General features: G+C 49.2%; 3 protein-coding genes, 1 non-coding gene and 1 pseudogene across 6 annotated transcripts in view; 3 read left to right on the top strand and 2 right to left on the bottom strand.

The window, feature by feature from the left end:
* Positions 1–74: 74 nt before the first annotated feature.
* LOC9650114 (shikimate kinase 3, chloroplastic) lies at positions 75–1890 on the top strand. Its single transcript, XM_024673342.1, has 12 exons — positions 75–105; positions 137–284; positions 337–410; positions 481–515; positions 587–641; positions 720–792; positions 867–954; positions 1041–1123; positions 1197–1329; positions 1396–1474; positions 1528–1592; positions 1665–1890. Exons 1-12 carry the CDS (start codon positions 75–77, stop codon positions 1734–1736), a joined length of 936 nt encoding a protein of 311 aa, XP_024529110.1. The 3' UTR covers positions 1737–1890.
* Positions 1886–1957, bottom strand: TRNAM-CAU. The gene has a single exon. It is a non-coding gene; the product is annotated as a tRNA-Met (tRNA).
* Positions 1958–2094: 137 nt separating this feature from the next.
* Positions 2095–4257, bottom strand: LOC112345827 (pentatricopeptide repeat-containing protein At4g02750-like). The gene has a single exon (XM_024673341.1). It carries the CDS (start codon positions 4255–4257, stop codon positions 2095–2097), a length of 2163 nt encoding a protein of 720 aa, XP_024529109.1.
* A 2443-nt stretch (positions 4258–6700) lies between these two features.
* LOC9650113 (probable trehalase) lies at positions 6701–13612 on the top strand. Of its 2 annotated transcripts, XM_024673253.1 has the most exons (22): positions 9001–9049; positions 9194–9281; positions 9341–9440; positions 9504–9717; positions 9783–10486; positions 10535–10621; positions 10675–10815; positions 10869–11147; positions 11194–11283; positions 11412–11468; positions 11516–11587; positions 11645–11728; positions 11781–11900; positions 11949–12083; positions 12136–12307; positions 12360–12436; positions 12486–12541; positions 12598–12693; positions 12743–12827; positions 12881–12976; positions 13031–13203; positions 13263–13612. In XM_024673253.1, the coding sequence occupies exons 5-22, from the start codon at positions 10118–10120 to the stop codon at positions 13444–13446; spliced, it is 2373 nt and encodes a 790-aa protein (XP_024529021.1). In that variant the 5' UTR covers positions 9001–9049; positions 9194–9281; positions 9341–9440; positions 9504–9717; positions 9783–10117; the 3' UTR covers positions 13447–13612. The 2 variants fall into 2 exon arrangements, with proteins under 2 accessions (XP_024529022.1, XP_024529021.1); XM_024673254.1 differs by lacking the exons at positions 10535–10621; positions 10675–10815; positions 10869–11147; ... (12 more) ...; positions 13031–13203; positions 13263–13612 and adding exons at positions 6701–6813; positions 6893–7542; positions 7646–7943; ... (3 more) ...; positions 8551–8657; positions 8717–8789 and having other exon boundaries at positions 8855–9049; positions 9783–10144.
* A 253-nt stretch (positions 13613–13865) lies between these two features.
* LOC112345781 overlaps positions 13866–14263 on the top strand; it is a 1855-nt pseudogene continuing 1457 nt past the window's right edge. Inside the window, exon 1 of the transcript XR_002992159.1 lies at positions 13866–14215. The product of XR_002992159.1 is annotated as a fructose-bisphosphate aldolase 1, chloroplastic-like (transcript). The remainder of the gene's footprint in view (positions 14216–14263) is intronic.

The raw sequence follows: 14263 nt of genomic DNA, 5'->3' as shown, positions 1-14263 counted from the left end.
ATCCAAATCCAACGGCTGTCAAGTCCAGAAGCGCCGGCGGCCTACCATTCAAAAATGTAAGCTTGTTGACTCGTATGATCGCGTTGAATCGCCGCCGTTGGGCTGGTCACATCGAACGGCTGTGGTTGTGCAGCAGATAAAAGCCCAACCCTAGCTCAAGAAATTGTGGGCATTCGATCGATCGTGCGCCATGGATTGCGTCTTGGCGCCTTCGGCAGGGACATCGTCCTCGAATTTCGTGGAGCTCCGCGGCGGCGATGGATTCCGGAGGCTGGGATTCTCTCGTGAGGAGCTGCATTTTGGGAGGCAATCGCGCATCAATCTCGTCTCTTGCAGGAATCCGTCGCAGATTCATCATCGCGCCAGGCGCTCGGTGGTGCTGCTGTGCTCGCAGAACGCGAATGTAGCTGGTATGTGCCGAGAATTTCTCTCGAATTTCGAGAACACGTTTTTTTCGTCTGATCGATTTCTCTCTCGCAGCCACAGAATCCACCAGCGTCGATACAGCTCTAAAGGTGCGATCCATAGGTTCCTTTTATGTTCTTCTTTTCCTCTTAATGCTAAGTGGACGACCATACATTCTCAGAGCAAAGGCAAGGAATTGGCCAGGGACCTCAAAGGGACGTGCCTGTTTCTAATTGGTACCACTTCGCTTTTCTCTCTCGTTCTCCTTTCTCTTTCTCTTTTTCTTTAACACAACTTCGTTTTCTCGTCCACAGGGATGATGGGCAGTGGAAAGAGTACTGTGGGAAAGCACTTGTCGGACGCGCTCGGGTACTACTTCTTTGACAGGTTGGTGTATCTCGTTTTTTTCTTTCGATTTGCTTCGTCGCACCACTTGATGGACTTTCTTCGTGGAGAAACAGTGACAAGCTTGTTGAGCAGGCCGCCGGCGGCGCCAGTGTAGCTCAGATCTTCAAGCAAAGCAACGAGGAAGGCTTTCGCGATGCTGAGGTGAGTGATCCCCACTGTCTTGCGGCCTTGAAACGTGTCTATCTTCAGTGCCTGATGTTTTTTCCATTGTTTTGTGGATAATGTAGAGTGAGGTTTTAAGCCAATTATCTGGGATGTATCGATTGGTAGTAGCGACAGGAGGAGGTGCTGTGGTGAGACCACAAAACTGGTAAGATAAGATAGTCGTTTTCTCTCTATATAATCGAGAGGAGGATAAGAACGCCTTGTGGTGTCGTTGTCAGGGGTTATATGAGACATGGGATCACTGTCTATCTGGACGTTCCATTGGACGCATTAGCCAAGCGTGTTGTGGCTGCTGGGACGGAGAAGAGACCACTTCTGGGAGAGCCGCAGCGAGAGTTTGCTCATGAACAGGTATAGCTTGAAAGCATTCTTATCTTTTGTCTTATATTTTAATTTTCTGGTCACTGTTATTTGCAGACATTAGCTCGATTAACAAAGCTTTACGAGGAGAGAGGCATGGCTTACAAGAACGCTGACGTTTCCGTGTGCCTAAAGAGTAAGTTTTCTATCAAAGATGGTTTTCTTATCGCTCACATCCTTTGCATGCAGTGATTGCGAATGAGATGAATGCCAAGGACATATGTGAACTTACTCCGTCAATAATCGCTCTGAAGGCAAGTTAACTGCATTAATCTTGGTTTTCTCTTTCATCGTCTCAGGAACTCACAAGAACATTTTTCTTGCAGATCATGGAACGAACTCAAGAACTCATCAGGAGCCAGAAACATTACGGATCGCCGAGAATTGGACTGTTTTAACATGTAGACAGAAGAACCCTCAGCTGCACACTTGTGAATACAGACTGCAAGGAGCAAAGCAAGAAGAATTGCTGTGAGCTTTTAGCTATAGTGAAAAGACATTTTTGGTAGTATCAACATTCATTGCAATAAGATCCAAGCGAGTCGATTATCAGAGGGAGGTTTCGATCCTCGGACCTGTGGGTTATGGGCCCACCGCGCTTCCGCTGCGCCACTCTGATATTTGCAACATTTTTAAAATGTACAAATTTTAAGCATCTGGCTATATGTCAGGACACCAGCGTATCTATACTGTGGGTTATAGGCTTCTAATTTCTAATTCCAAGTCAGCGATGGTCAATTATAATCAACAACATTATCAATTAGTAGTGGCATGGATGTTGGAGAGCATCACGTATGGCAGTGACGATTCCCCTGGCTCAGTATCCACCATGCTTAGCGCCGCTCGAGCTCCTCCATGGACGCTTCCTTGGCTGCTACAAGCGCTCAAGAGCGCCGTCCACACTCCACTGTCGGCCTTGAACGGCAAGCTCTGGATGAAACTCTCGGCCGCCTCGAGCTGGCCGGATCGGCCCAAAAGATCCACGACGCATTTGTAGTGATCCTCATGCGCATCGATGCCAAAGTCGTCGCGGATCGATGCGAAGCAAGCGAGGCCGTCGTGGAGGAGCCCGGCGTGGCTGCAAGCCGAGAGGACCGAGACGAGAGTGATCTTGCTGGGCGGGGCCTCGCCTTCCAGGATCATCACCGCGAAGAGCTCGAGAACTTGCGAGCTATGCCCGTTTTGTGCATAGCCCGCGAGCATCACGTTCCACGACACGGTGTTCCTCGTCGCCATTCTTGCAAAGACCATCTCGGCCTCCTCGATGCTAGCACCGCATTTCCCAAACATGTTGAGCAGCGAATTCCCCAGCGCCAGCCCTCGATCGTCCTCAATCTCGCCGTGGATGATGCGGCCAAATCGCAGCCCCGAGGAGGAGATCGAGGAGCAGGCGTCAAGAACAGCAGTGAGGGCTGCCTCGATCGGCCTCACCCCGGCCAGATCCGTCAGCTGGAATCGATGAATCGCTTCTCTTCCCTGCCCAGCTCGCGCGTGGGCGCCCACGATCGACGCCCACGACACGGGATCCGGATCATCGATCGTAGCGAACACGCTCATCGCCTCCTCGATGTGCTGCCCGGTGAGGGCATACGCCCCGAGCATGGTGTTGGCGACAAGCACCGACTTGATTGGGATTCTCTTGAACAGATCCTTGGCCTGAACCAACATATCGCGGCTCACGAATGCGCAGAGAAGGGTGTTCCAAGAGATCTCGTTCTGGATCGCCGGTGGCATCGCTTCCAGCAAGCCCCCTGCCTCGACAAGATGCCCGTTTCGGGCATACGCGGCGATCATCGCGTTCCAGGAGCTCGCGACGTGCTTGTGATGATCCGGGCGCTGATCGAAGAGAAATTTGGCTTCTTGAACACGGCCATTGTGAGCGTAGGCCGTGATCATTGAATTCCACGAGACTGGATCCTCCTGCCGCCATCGATCAAAGAGAGCTTTTGCATCATCCACAAGCCCCATCGCGGCAAATCCCGATAGCATCAAGCTGCAAGTAAAGGCATCTGGATCTGGCATTATCTGGAACAAAATTCTTGCTTTATCGATTGAGCCAGCGTCGCAGTAGCCCTGTATCATGATGTTCCAGGCTATGGCATCAGGGTGATGGATCGTATCAAAGATCTCTCGGGCTTGATCGATATGCCCTGTCCGGGCATACGCGCGAATCATTGTCGTGAGCGTGACGAGGGTCTTGGGAGCGATGGCGTCGAACATCTCTTTCGCGGAGACAAGGTCTCGGTGACGGACGTATGCCTGGAGCATCGAATTCCACGCGACGGTGTCCTTTTCGGGCATCTGATCGAAGAAATCTCTCGCGAGATCCAAATCCCCGTACTGGGTGTGACAGGATATCAGAATCGTGAAGGAGATCATGTTGCGGTGGGGCATTTTCTCTAGAACCTTTCGCGCATTTACAAGCTCGTCCTTGCTCGAGTGCGCCTGGATCAGGAAATTCCACGACATGACGTTCTTCTCTGGGATTTGCTCGAAGAGACCCACGCATTTCTCGCGATGCCCGTTCTTGGCATACGCGGCCAGGAGCAAGTTCCAAGTGTGGCTGTTCTTCGTCTGCCGGATGCCCGCAAACGCCGATCTAGCATCGTCCACGCTGCCGCAATTGCCATACGCCTTGACGAGGAGATTTCCTAGGAATCGATTCCCATGGAACTCTGCCGAGGCGGAGATGTGCGCGTCGATCCGCCGCGTCTCGGGCAGCGCCCTCAAATCCGCGCACTGCCGGAGGAGGCGAGCGTAGACCTCGTCGCAGCGCACACGATCGCAGCGCTCCAGCTCCTCAATCGCGGCTCGCAATCCTCTAATGTCGCTGTCGTGACCAGTGCCGCTGCTGGAAGCAAATCCCTTTCGATGTTGTTGGCGAGTGATCGAGGCGCGATGGCGACGCGCGCGCAGCATCAAATCCCTCTTGACACACGAACCCTAAAATTCAAATTCAAAAATTGGCCAGCCTTAAAGTTCAAATTCAAAAATTTGAAATATCTGCTAGTTTACGCGCGAACGCGAGTAAGGCGTTAAAGTCCCCCCACAAGCGTTTGTGGCGCTTGGCCAAGGATTCCATACAGGAATCCCGTTACTCAAAAAAAACCCCACACACGCCCAAGGCCAGCGCCCGCGCGTGGTAGAAAGAAGAAGAAGAAAAGAGAGAATATCACGCGTTCCAAGGGTTTCACAAGTTAGCGTGATTCTTGGACTACTTGATATCTAGGGCTCCACTCCATTCCATGCGGTCCAAAGCTTGGGTCCGTGATTCTTGGACTGGTCTAGGGTTCCTCCCTGGCCACCCAATGTCCGTCCACTAAAGAGAAGGCAACGATGTGTATGTATGCTGACGATGGACACGAGGTTAATGGCGACTTTTAAGCTTCTAGCCCCAAATGGTCGCTATCTGGGGATGCTGTTCGTCGCGGGCGAGCATCTTTTCTTCTTTTTTCTTGCTATTGTAGTGCCAGGCTGCTTGGCGATATCGACAAAGGAACCGAATCGCGAAAGCGATGTGGGAGCAGTGGAGAGGACTGGAACCCGGGACCACCTTGTGCCAGGGGCTGAGGGGAAAGATCCGGGGATCGAGTCCGGCCAATGTGCTGGTGGTCGGCGACTTTTCACGCTTTTGTTATATGACATGGGCCTCGGGGCGCGCGTGACGTGGACGCGTAGGAGGGAGCTTGTGGCGGCCGATGGCCGGGCGGACGTGGCACCACGTCGGTGTACGGCCGTTATCCAGCCAGACACAACCAACTTTCCACTACATTGACCTTCCTCCTCTGGGTTGGAAATTTCAAGGATTGCCTGTTGAGAAATTGTCTGAGCAATTGCGGGTGATTGAAACCATAACCTCCGTATCTTTGAAGGTTAGATGTGGAGGTTTGACTAAACAAAATTGTCTTTGCAACATCCACCTATCCATTAGTCCCAATCCATTGCCTCCAAGTGTGACCATTCCTTACGCCCGGTGGAGATGCCACCTTGTCCACCTCTTTGTCTGATTCTGTGCTTGTGTGTAGGAGTGTGTGAGTGACAAGAACGTTACTTAGAACAGGCAGATCGGACCACGTATTGCAGATGCCTTTGATCCGGCATTTGCCGATTCGAGGGAATGCCAACCACGTCACAACCACGCAAGTGCTGGCAATGTATTTTTACGCTTGATTCCATTTTTTGTCGCCGGGCACAGCGAAAATGCCCAAACATGTCATGTACAGTCCAGCCCGGACGTACGGAAGCCAGTACCCGCGCGTACGGTGTATCACACGTTTTTATATAAGATTACTTCCACCTTCCGGGACAGGCGATTCGCAGATAGGTATAAACTAATCCGCCCTCGCTCCCATTTGTTTACAAGTCACAAGATTCAAGTTAGATCTCGCAGTCGTCGTTTTCCATGCGAGTTTCAGATCCAAAGAACAGAGAGTTTCTTCTCGAATAAATTAGGTCTTTTCATTAAGTTTGACATGGAGAGGGGACGATGGGAATATTCGCGGGATGCGAATCTAATGACAGCACTCCAAAAGGCTGCTGTCCTTGGGTTGTCACCTAACTGTCACCACGACTCCACGAAACTCAATGTCATGTTTGTGGCCTTCTCTTGTTGTGGATAAGGTTTTAACCTTAAGTTACTATGCTCCTTCGCCAGTTCGATCTTATCCATGGGGGCGCGAGGTAAATGCCGTACCCAACCCACCTCGTGTTTTGCGTGCGCACGCGTATCCACGTACGGCATGGGTGCCATTGGCCTGGAAGATATTCGTTGCCGGGTTCGATTCCGCGGGAGCTTGACCTAGCTGGCTGTTGAATCTTGACCCGCAAGAGAACGCCACCTTCCAGGGCCGGCTCTCAACCGCAAGACACGCACATATACGGCGTTTAAAACACCATGTATAATTGTTGTTGTGGATAGATAAGAGAGGTGGCGTCGTTGTGCCCCACATGGTTTTGTCACATGGAGTGTTTCACTAGCCTAGTATCAATCAAACCCACTGGTCAAGCATCCCCACTCGATCAAACCAAACGACATTGCCACAATACTCTAGCTAGCCGAGATGAATTTGTGTATAGACACCCGGCTGCGTGCGTTGCCACATCGCGCCAGTGACTAAGCGTACTGGCGGCGAGCAATACCGTAGTTACACGAGTCAACCCCCATCGCCACGAAAAAAATTCGAGAGACGCAAGAGAAATTTGGCTGTGTGTGGATCCTAGACTGACACTGCAAGCGTCGCCACATTGTTAAGTTTTGGTACCGTGGAGGAAGAGGCCATCTCGACAGAGAGAGCTTCGATAGGATCCAAACAAAAGGTGGTGGGTATATAAAGCCCTAGGAAGCCACTGGGGTTTCTCCGCGCATCGGTGCTCTCGTATCGCTCGTTCGTTTGGTCGCACACACGCAGCCACCTAATTCCAGTGCGCCCGCATCACAGGCGTTGATCTAGGCGAGGCATCAACCGCCGGCTTGAGGTATATCCCTTTTCTCCCATTTTTTCCTCCTTTTAATCCTTTAATAAAAGTTTTTGATTTATTTGATTTATGACTGAAGGTCCCTATTCACACTGGGCGGGCGCATGGCTGTCCCAAATCCCGTGGTGAGCCAGGTCGTCCATTTCTCCTCCCCTGTTTATCTTTCTTCGTGTTCTCCGTGTGCTTCGTCTCCGCCTCGGCGCCTCTTCTCCTCCTCCGCCACTCCCCCTCCTCGCGCCCGATCATCGTCCTCGCCCGCTCTGCTGTTGGTGATAATGCTCGCACGGCTGCCGCATCTCATCGCCGCATCGTCGTCCTCGCCATCGCCATCGGCAGCAGCCTACCCTAGCGCCACTGCGTCGCCGCCGCCGCCCTCGGCATCCGCGGTAGCATCGGGCCTCCAGTCGCTGCGGCAGGGCGGATTCGTCACGGGGGAGGAGCAATCGGCGCAGCCGCAGCTTCAATCCAGCGGCCGGGCCCTCGGATCTATCTCGGCCATGGAGGAGATCCCTTGCTGCAATGGTTGCTACCGCACGCCCGTGGTGATGAGGAATCACACGGATTTGGAGTCGTTCTTGGTGATGATCCAGAACGCGGCGCTCCAGGTGGAAGGGGATCACGACTTCGACCCTAAGGTCTATGTAGATCTGCCGCTCAAGCACTCGCTGCCATCGACCAAGGAGGCGTTCGTCAGTCTCTTCCAGAACAACAACGGTAGCGTCGACACAGGCAAGAAATCTTCCCTCTCTTTCTCAATTTCGTGGTGGAATTCGATGCATTGTGTTCGTTCTCTCGCGATCTAACACCCGTTTGGTTTCTTTTCTTGGCGCAGGCGAGTTTAACCATTTCCTTAACGAGTTCTGTGACAAACCCGGGAGCGATCTCCTACCCGACAACCTCACCGATTTTAAGAACGAGCCAGAGGGTTTCCTCGCGAATGTTACAAATCCCGCTGCTCGCGACTTTGCGCTCAAGATGCATTCGCTGTGGTGGCTCTTGGCGAGGAAAGTTAAGGAGAGGGTGCACAAGGATCCACACCAGCACACTCTGATACCTCTTCCAAATCCAGTCGTCGTTCCCGGTGCCAGATTCAGGGAGGTTTACTACTGGGATACTTACTGGATCGTCAGGTTGGTCTAGAGTTTTTCTCGCGTTTTTCTTTTTGTGTTCTTCCTCAAAAGTGTAAATCTCTCTTGGTTTTTCATTTTTTTTCTTGCAGAGGTCTTCTCGTGAGTAAGCTCTACGAAACGGCCAGGAATGTCGTGGAGAATCTGATGTTCCTTGCCAATTCTTTTGGATTTATTCCAAATGGTGCTCGCACCTATTACACTAACCGTAAGTTTTCTAAACGCCTCGCAAGTTATGTGGTTAACTCATGCGTTTTCTTGACTTGACAGGAAGCCAACCCCCGCTGCTTAGCGAAGCCGTCATGGCCATCTATCATGAGACCAAGGACGTTTCGTTTGTGGAAAAGGCATTCCCGGCTCTTCTCAAGGAGCATAACTTTTGGTGTGCTGGTGAGTTGTTGTTGGTTTTATAATCCGTTTTGCCTTGTTTCGCTGAACGTTTTCGGTGATCCAGATCCTCACCGAGTTCATATCCGTGACGCAAACGGTGTTGAGCATGTGTTAACAAGATATTATGCTATGTGGGATGAACCACGGCCCGAATCTTCCACTATTGTAAGATCACAATCCCTTTCTAACCCGTTCTTAATTATTGTTTTTGTCTTTACAGGACATGCAAATTGCGAAAGGTTTGGAGAGACACCAGCGAGCTGAGCTTTATCACCACATTGCCACTGCTGCTGAGAGTGGCTGGGACTTCAGCTCTCGCTGGATGGAGTGCGTCTAAATGCTTTTTGTGTCTTATCTGATTTCTAATCCCGGTTCTCTTCCCACAGGGATCGTCACAATCTTAAAACGATGAAGACGTCTTTCATCCTGCCAGTGGATCTAAACGCGTTTCTTGTACAGGTAACAACAGCGATGGTTAAGTATTTGCGACTGAATAATTTGTATTTGCTTGGTTGTGCATTCAGATGGAAAACAACATTGCTCTCTTTGCGAAGTTGCTTGGAAAGTCTGACTATGAGAAGCACTTTTATAAGCTTGCAAACTCTAGAAAGATTGCAATGGACGCCATTCTATGGAATGAAGAGATGGGTCAGTATCTCGATTACTGGCTCGTCAAGCGAAACGCTGCAAACAACGCCGCCAATTACAAGGCATTTGAGGTAACTTCTAAACCCGAAAAACCTCTAAAAGGGGGCCATAAGCCATCAGGGAAGAGGCTCCATCTCTTCCGTGATGGCTTGTGGCCCCCTTTTTTTTTTTTTTTTTTCCGTGAGACGTGGTCATTGAATTTGTTGCTTTCACAGGTTACGTACGACTTTCTCCCAGAACATCACAACACTGACGCTTACCCGTCCAACTTTATACCTCTTTGGTGCGGCGTTGTTCCACCAGGTAAAAAGAATTTCCCAAGTGCGATGGTTTCTCATAAAGAAATCTTTTGCTGCATACAGGCGATAGGAAAATCCAAAAAATGATAGCGTCGTTCAAAGAATCGGGACTGCTGCTACCAGCTGGGATTACGACCTCGCTTTTACAAACAGGACAACAATGGTGAGAACAATGGAGTTGTTTGCGGAATCCCTGGTGCTAATCTGTGTTGCTTTGCTTCAACAGGGATTACCCAAATGCTTGGGCTCCTCTTCAACACATGATCATAGAAGGCTTTGCGCTCACTGAGAACGAAGAAGGGATTGCTCTGGCCAAGGATATCTCTAGACGGTGGCTGGAGACGAACTATGTAGGATACCTGGAGACTGGAGAGATGCAGGAGAAGTACGATGCTCGATACTGTGGTAAAGTTGGATCGGGAGGAGAATACTTGCCACAGGTAGGCTAAATTTTTGTTTTTTTCTGGAGTTTTTTCTAAGAAGTTTTTGTGTTTATGTGTTCTAGGCTGGATTTGGATGGAGCAATGGTGTGGTGCTGAGCCTGTTCGAGAGATTTGGATGGGCCGCTGAGAAGAAATTGACTTGCGAGTGAGCCTTCTTTTTTTTTCACAGAGGAGAGAACGACACGATATTCTTTCTGATACTTGACGACGAGACGAGACGAGCGAGGCGCCAGACGATACGACGATGAAGAAAAAAGACGTGACAATGGGAAGATTCAAGCCCAAAACCATACAACAACAACAACAGCAGCAGATCAGAGTGAAAGGGAAAAGATTTGTGGAGAAATAAAAATCATTTTTGTGGAAGAAAGACACCAATTTCACATTTGTGAGCTAAATGCGAATAAAACAAAGATTTGGTTTCTATATTCGTTCTTTTAGTCTGGGCTTTAGGGTTTATGTGAATGCTTGGCGGAAAGCTGCGGGCTTCGCGATGATGCTCGCGCCGCAATGCCGATTTCTCCCGGTGTATGGGACGCTGATGCGCTGCCGTGGCCGGCTACGCGGTGGATTCAGGATTTCTTGCGTGTCGGCTCTCCATTTCTCGAATGCCGTGGGGCTTAACGACGAGCAGGAGGCGGCCGTGACAACCACAGAGAAATGCGTGCGCGTTGTCGCGGGTCCGGGCTCCGGGAAGACGCTGGTTCTCACGCATCGCATTGTGCACGAGATCAATCACAACTCAATCGATCCGGAAAATATTTTGGTACGTAAAAATGTAGGCTTTGAAGTTCCTGAAACTGGAATTTTCTAGTGCATTACATTCACAAACAAAGCTGCGCAAGAAATCCGACACCGGATTGGGTCCTTGGTGGGGATTGATGCTGCGAGAAAAATCACTGTAAGGAAGAATGGTGCTTTTATTTTGTTTCCTTCTTGATCTTTTTTTCTTAGATATCTACGTTCCATAGCTTTTGTACGAAGCTTTTGAAGAAGCTTCTTCCAGACATAAAGCCCGAGTCTGGATTAAGCCAGGCCTTTGTTATCTATGACGAGGCTGACTGTGAGAAGATTCTCAAAGATATATATGTGAAGGTACGGTGATACTTGGAAATGGTATGTAACATATTCACGTTTCATGTTTTCAGGTAGCTGAGGGTCACTTGTCCGAATGCAAGTCCGGTGCTTCCAAATGGGGCCTTCTTACTCTTTTCGGTGGCTTGGAAATTTCCAGCGACACATCCACCGATAAAAAACCGGTTCATTTTCGCATACCTTCGGAGGACTTGAAGCGAGGACTTTTTCTCATGAGATTAGCCAAAGGCTGGTACCTGGAGAGGTTTGTTGCGTTAAATCGCTGCAAAGATCTTCCGTCCCGCCCGAAGGTTCTAACCGACGATGTCAGCAAGCTTTTGCATATGTTTGAGGTGCTTTCTACTTTCTCTTCGGCACTTCTTATTTTGCTTGTTGCAGGAACATCTAAGAGCGAACAATGCGGCTGACTTTGACGATTTGATCTATTTGACGATTATGGAGCTTCATCGGACTCCGTCAGCTCGAAAGGTTGGACTCTACTCTGAAACACGCTGATTGTGGAACAGTGTTTGCCAGCGTCTGGAGCAAAGGTCGTTTGTTGATTGAACGATTGTTTCGTTTTCTGATTTTATTTTATTTTTCTTTGTTGCTGTCAGAGGTTCGAGAAGCGATGGTCTTACGTGCTTGTCGACGAGTTCCAGGACACAGACAAGGTACCAACAGGATCGTTCGTTATATGTTTCTGAACGCTTCGATACAGGCCCAGTATGAGCTTATCCGTTTACTCTGCTCTGAAAATCAAAATCTTTTCGTGGTCGGTGACATCGATCAGGTAGTCACAGCCGTGTTAAATTTTTGCAACTTTTTGTTGACATTGTCCCTGGTGTAGGCAATATATGGTTGGCGAGGTGCTGAGTCACGAAATATGCAATATCTCCTGGGCAACGACTTCCCGCAGATAGCTACTTTTCAGGTAATTTATGCAAAACTTTTTAGTTACTTTCGACATTTTACATCACCTACAGCTGCGGAAGAATTATCGATCATCTAAGGCTATTCTCAGTGCTGCTTCGAAAATAATCGGAAACAGTATGATGAGTCGTCGCATTGGACAATTAGAAGCTCTGAAGCCTATCTCCATTAAGGTAAGAGGAATAATACGATAATGCGATATAACTTTTTGAACTTTACAGCCCTGGACGGCACCTGTAAAGGTCTGCTGGCTGAGTGACCCCACTGAAGAAAGTCGTTTTGTTGCCGATGAAATCATTCGAACCAGGAAAGATAGATGGAGCGACTGTGCGGTGCTCTATCGAACTCACAGACAGGTATCTCTCGTTTTTCTTTGTTATTTTCCAGCAATCAGTTTCTTTTATGCAGAGTTTTCTTCTAGAATCAGCATTAATCAAGGCAAATATACCATACAAGCTGCTAGGAGCAACTCCACTGTTTTCGCACAAGGTGATAAAGGACCTTCTCAGCTACTTGAAACTTATTCACAATAGTAATGATGAACTCGCTCTGGGACGTATTATCAATACGCCACCTCGGGGTAAGTTACGTACCGTGTAACTTGTCGCTAACCAGTGAGTGGGCTAATACAGGAATTGGTGAGAAAACAATTTTCCATCTTAAACAATGGGCTTCGGAACGAGATCTACCACTTTTCAAAGCGTTACTGGTACAGGCTCGTTGACATCTCTTGTGATTCTTAAAGAAGTGTTTTTCAGAAACTCAAAGAGGATGATCCTGGACACAAGCACTTGGGAATAACAGCGAAGGCAAAGTAGAATCCACATTTGGCTGATTAATTTTTAGGCGCTTATGTCGTGCTTGTCACAGAACGGCAGTTTTGAGCTTTTGTGAGCTTCTAGAGTCGCTGACGAAGCTCAGTGAAAAGGAGTCCTCTGCTGACTTGCTTCAGGCTGTAATTGACAAGTAAGTTCGATTCTTTACGAGATTATCTGAGACCACGGGCTATATACAGGACGCAGTTTATTAAATACTTGGAAGAGCACACGGAAGATCAGAGGATCTTTGAGAAAAGATGTCAACTCGTGGAACAGTTCAAGGTGTAGATTTTCGTTTTTATTGTCGAATGTTGGCTTGAATTATTGAAGTGCAGGAAAGCGCAGATTCTGCCGAAGGCAAGCATGGGAAGGGGCGTCGTGCCCTGGCCGGCTTCCTTGAAGACGTCATGCTAATAACCTCTGATGACAAGGTAAATGTATATAGCCTTTCGAGTGCTGCAAAGCTTAAAGTTAGCTTTCTACAGGAAACGAACAAGGAACACGTTGGCTTGCTGACGCTCCATGCCTCAAAGGGAATGGAGTTTCCCTGTGTCTTCATAGTCGGTGTCAATGCGGGAATCTTGCCACACGAAAACTCGGACCCCGAAGAAGAGCGACGGCTGTTCTACGTTGGAATCACCCGTGCGAAAGAGCAGTTGTGAGTAAACTAAACTCTTGTTTCCGATCCTACGCTGATTGATCGTTTTTTAATTCAAGGTATCTCACACACACTCATTCTCCCGGGGATCCCCACGAGAAAAGCTTTCCAGGCAGCTTGTGTAAGCGGCAAAGAATGTCTGCGTTTTTGGACGAGATTATCTCCAGCGAGCCTGTGGAGTTGTATCCCAAGTCATGGACGGGGAAATTCGCCCAAGGAAAAGCTCTGTCCATGACAAGTTAGAAGTTGTTTTTTCATGGACCAGGGACGACATAGTTACTCGAAAGGTAGACCATGAGAGTGTAAAATTTTATCAAAGCGTCAACTTTAGAAGAAGCCTGATATGGAATGAGGTGTAACTCCGAAAGTCCTCGAAGATTAAAGGATTGGACACAAAAGCTTGGAAGAATTTGGATATAGTGGACGAGAAAATTTAGTCTAAAGTTTTTTACAATGGCATCCATCACTATTGTTCCCAGATGGGAATGATAAAGGTCGTGTGGCAACCGAGGACACAAAATCTGGGCCGTCCATTCGCCGCTCGCTACATTGTGGCTCTCGTCAAAGGAGAAACATGGACCATCCACTCTGTCGTCAGATTAGAAGCGCGCTACCAGCCGTTGGATGTATAAAGGGGCGGCGGCAGCCGTCCGATATGAGCCAACGTAGCCTTCGTTTTTGTGAGCCCTTGGCGCTTCCGTCTGCGAGTGGTGTGTGGAATTTTAGGGTTTTCCAGGCAGGGCGCTCGTCGATCCTTGGTTGCGAGGAGCAATGGCCGCGGCTATGGCGCTCAACAACACGTTGAGCCTCGCCGGATCTCAGTTCATGGGGCAGAGCGTCAAGCTTTCTACAGTGAATTGCTCGCCGTCCGGCCGCAGCGCCTCCTTGGTCGTCAGAGCTGGGGGATACGATGAGGAGCTCGTCAAGACTGCTGTAAGTGATCCATTTTGCTGTGGAAATCCTGGAAAAAGGTTTTACTGACTGGAAGATTTCCATTTCCTTGCGCATCGTAGAAAAACCCGTGTGCATCCGAAGTGGCCGAGCGAATTTCTTTGCCCAT

Source organism: Selaginella moellendorffii, unplaced genomic scaffold (genome assembly GCF_000143415.4).
Source record: "Selaginella moellendorffii unplaced genomic scaffold, v1.0 SELMOscaffold_10, whole genome shotgun sequence".
Classification (NCBI taxonomy): Eukaryota; Viridiplantae; Streptophyta; class Lycopodiopsida; order Selaginellales; family Selaginellaceae; genus Selaginella; species Selaginella moellendorffii.
The sequence above is the reverse complement of the archived record's forward strand: the minus strand, read 5'-3'. Positions and strand labels throughout refer to the sequence as shown.

Coding starts and splice junctions, on each gene's coding strand:
- LOC9650114 (XM_024673342.1), top strand. CDS start 75: ATGATCGCGTTGAATCGCCGCCGTTGGGCTG. Junction 642..719: donor GACGTGCCTGTTTCTAATTG/GTACCACTTCGC, acceptor TCTCGTCCACAG/GGATGATGGGCAGTGGAAAG. Junction 955..1,040: donor AAGGCTTTCGCGATGCTGAG/GTGAGTGATCCC, acceptor TGGATAATGTAG/AGTGAGGTTTTAAGCCAATT.
- LOC112345827 (XM_024673341.1), bottom strand. CDS start 4,257: ATGCTGCGCGCGCGTCGCCATCGCGCCTCGATCACTCGCCAACAACAT.
- LOC9650113 (XM_024673253.1), top strand. CDS start 10,118: ATGCGAATAAAACAAAGATTTGGTTTCTATATTCGTTCTTTTAGTCTG. Junction 11,729..11,780: donor CGCAGATAGCTACTTTTCAG/GTAATTTATGCA, acceptor CATCACCTACAG/CTGCGGAAGAATTATCGATC. Junction 12,694..12,742: donor CTTCAGGCTGTAATTGACAA/GTAAGTTCGATT, acceptor GGCTATATACAG/GACGCAGTTTATTAAATACT.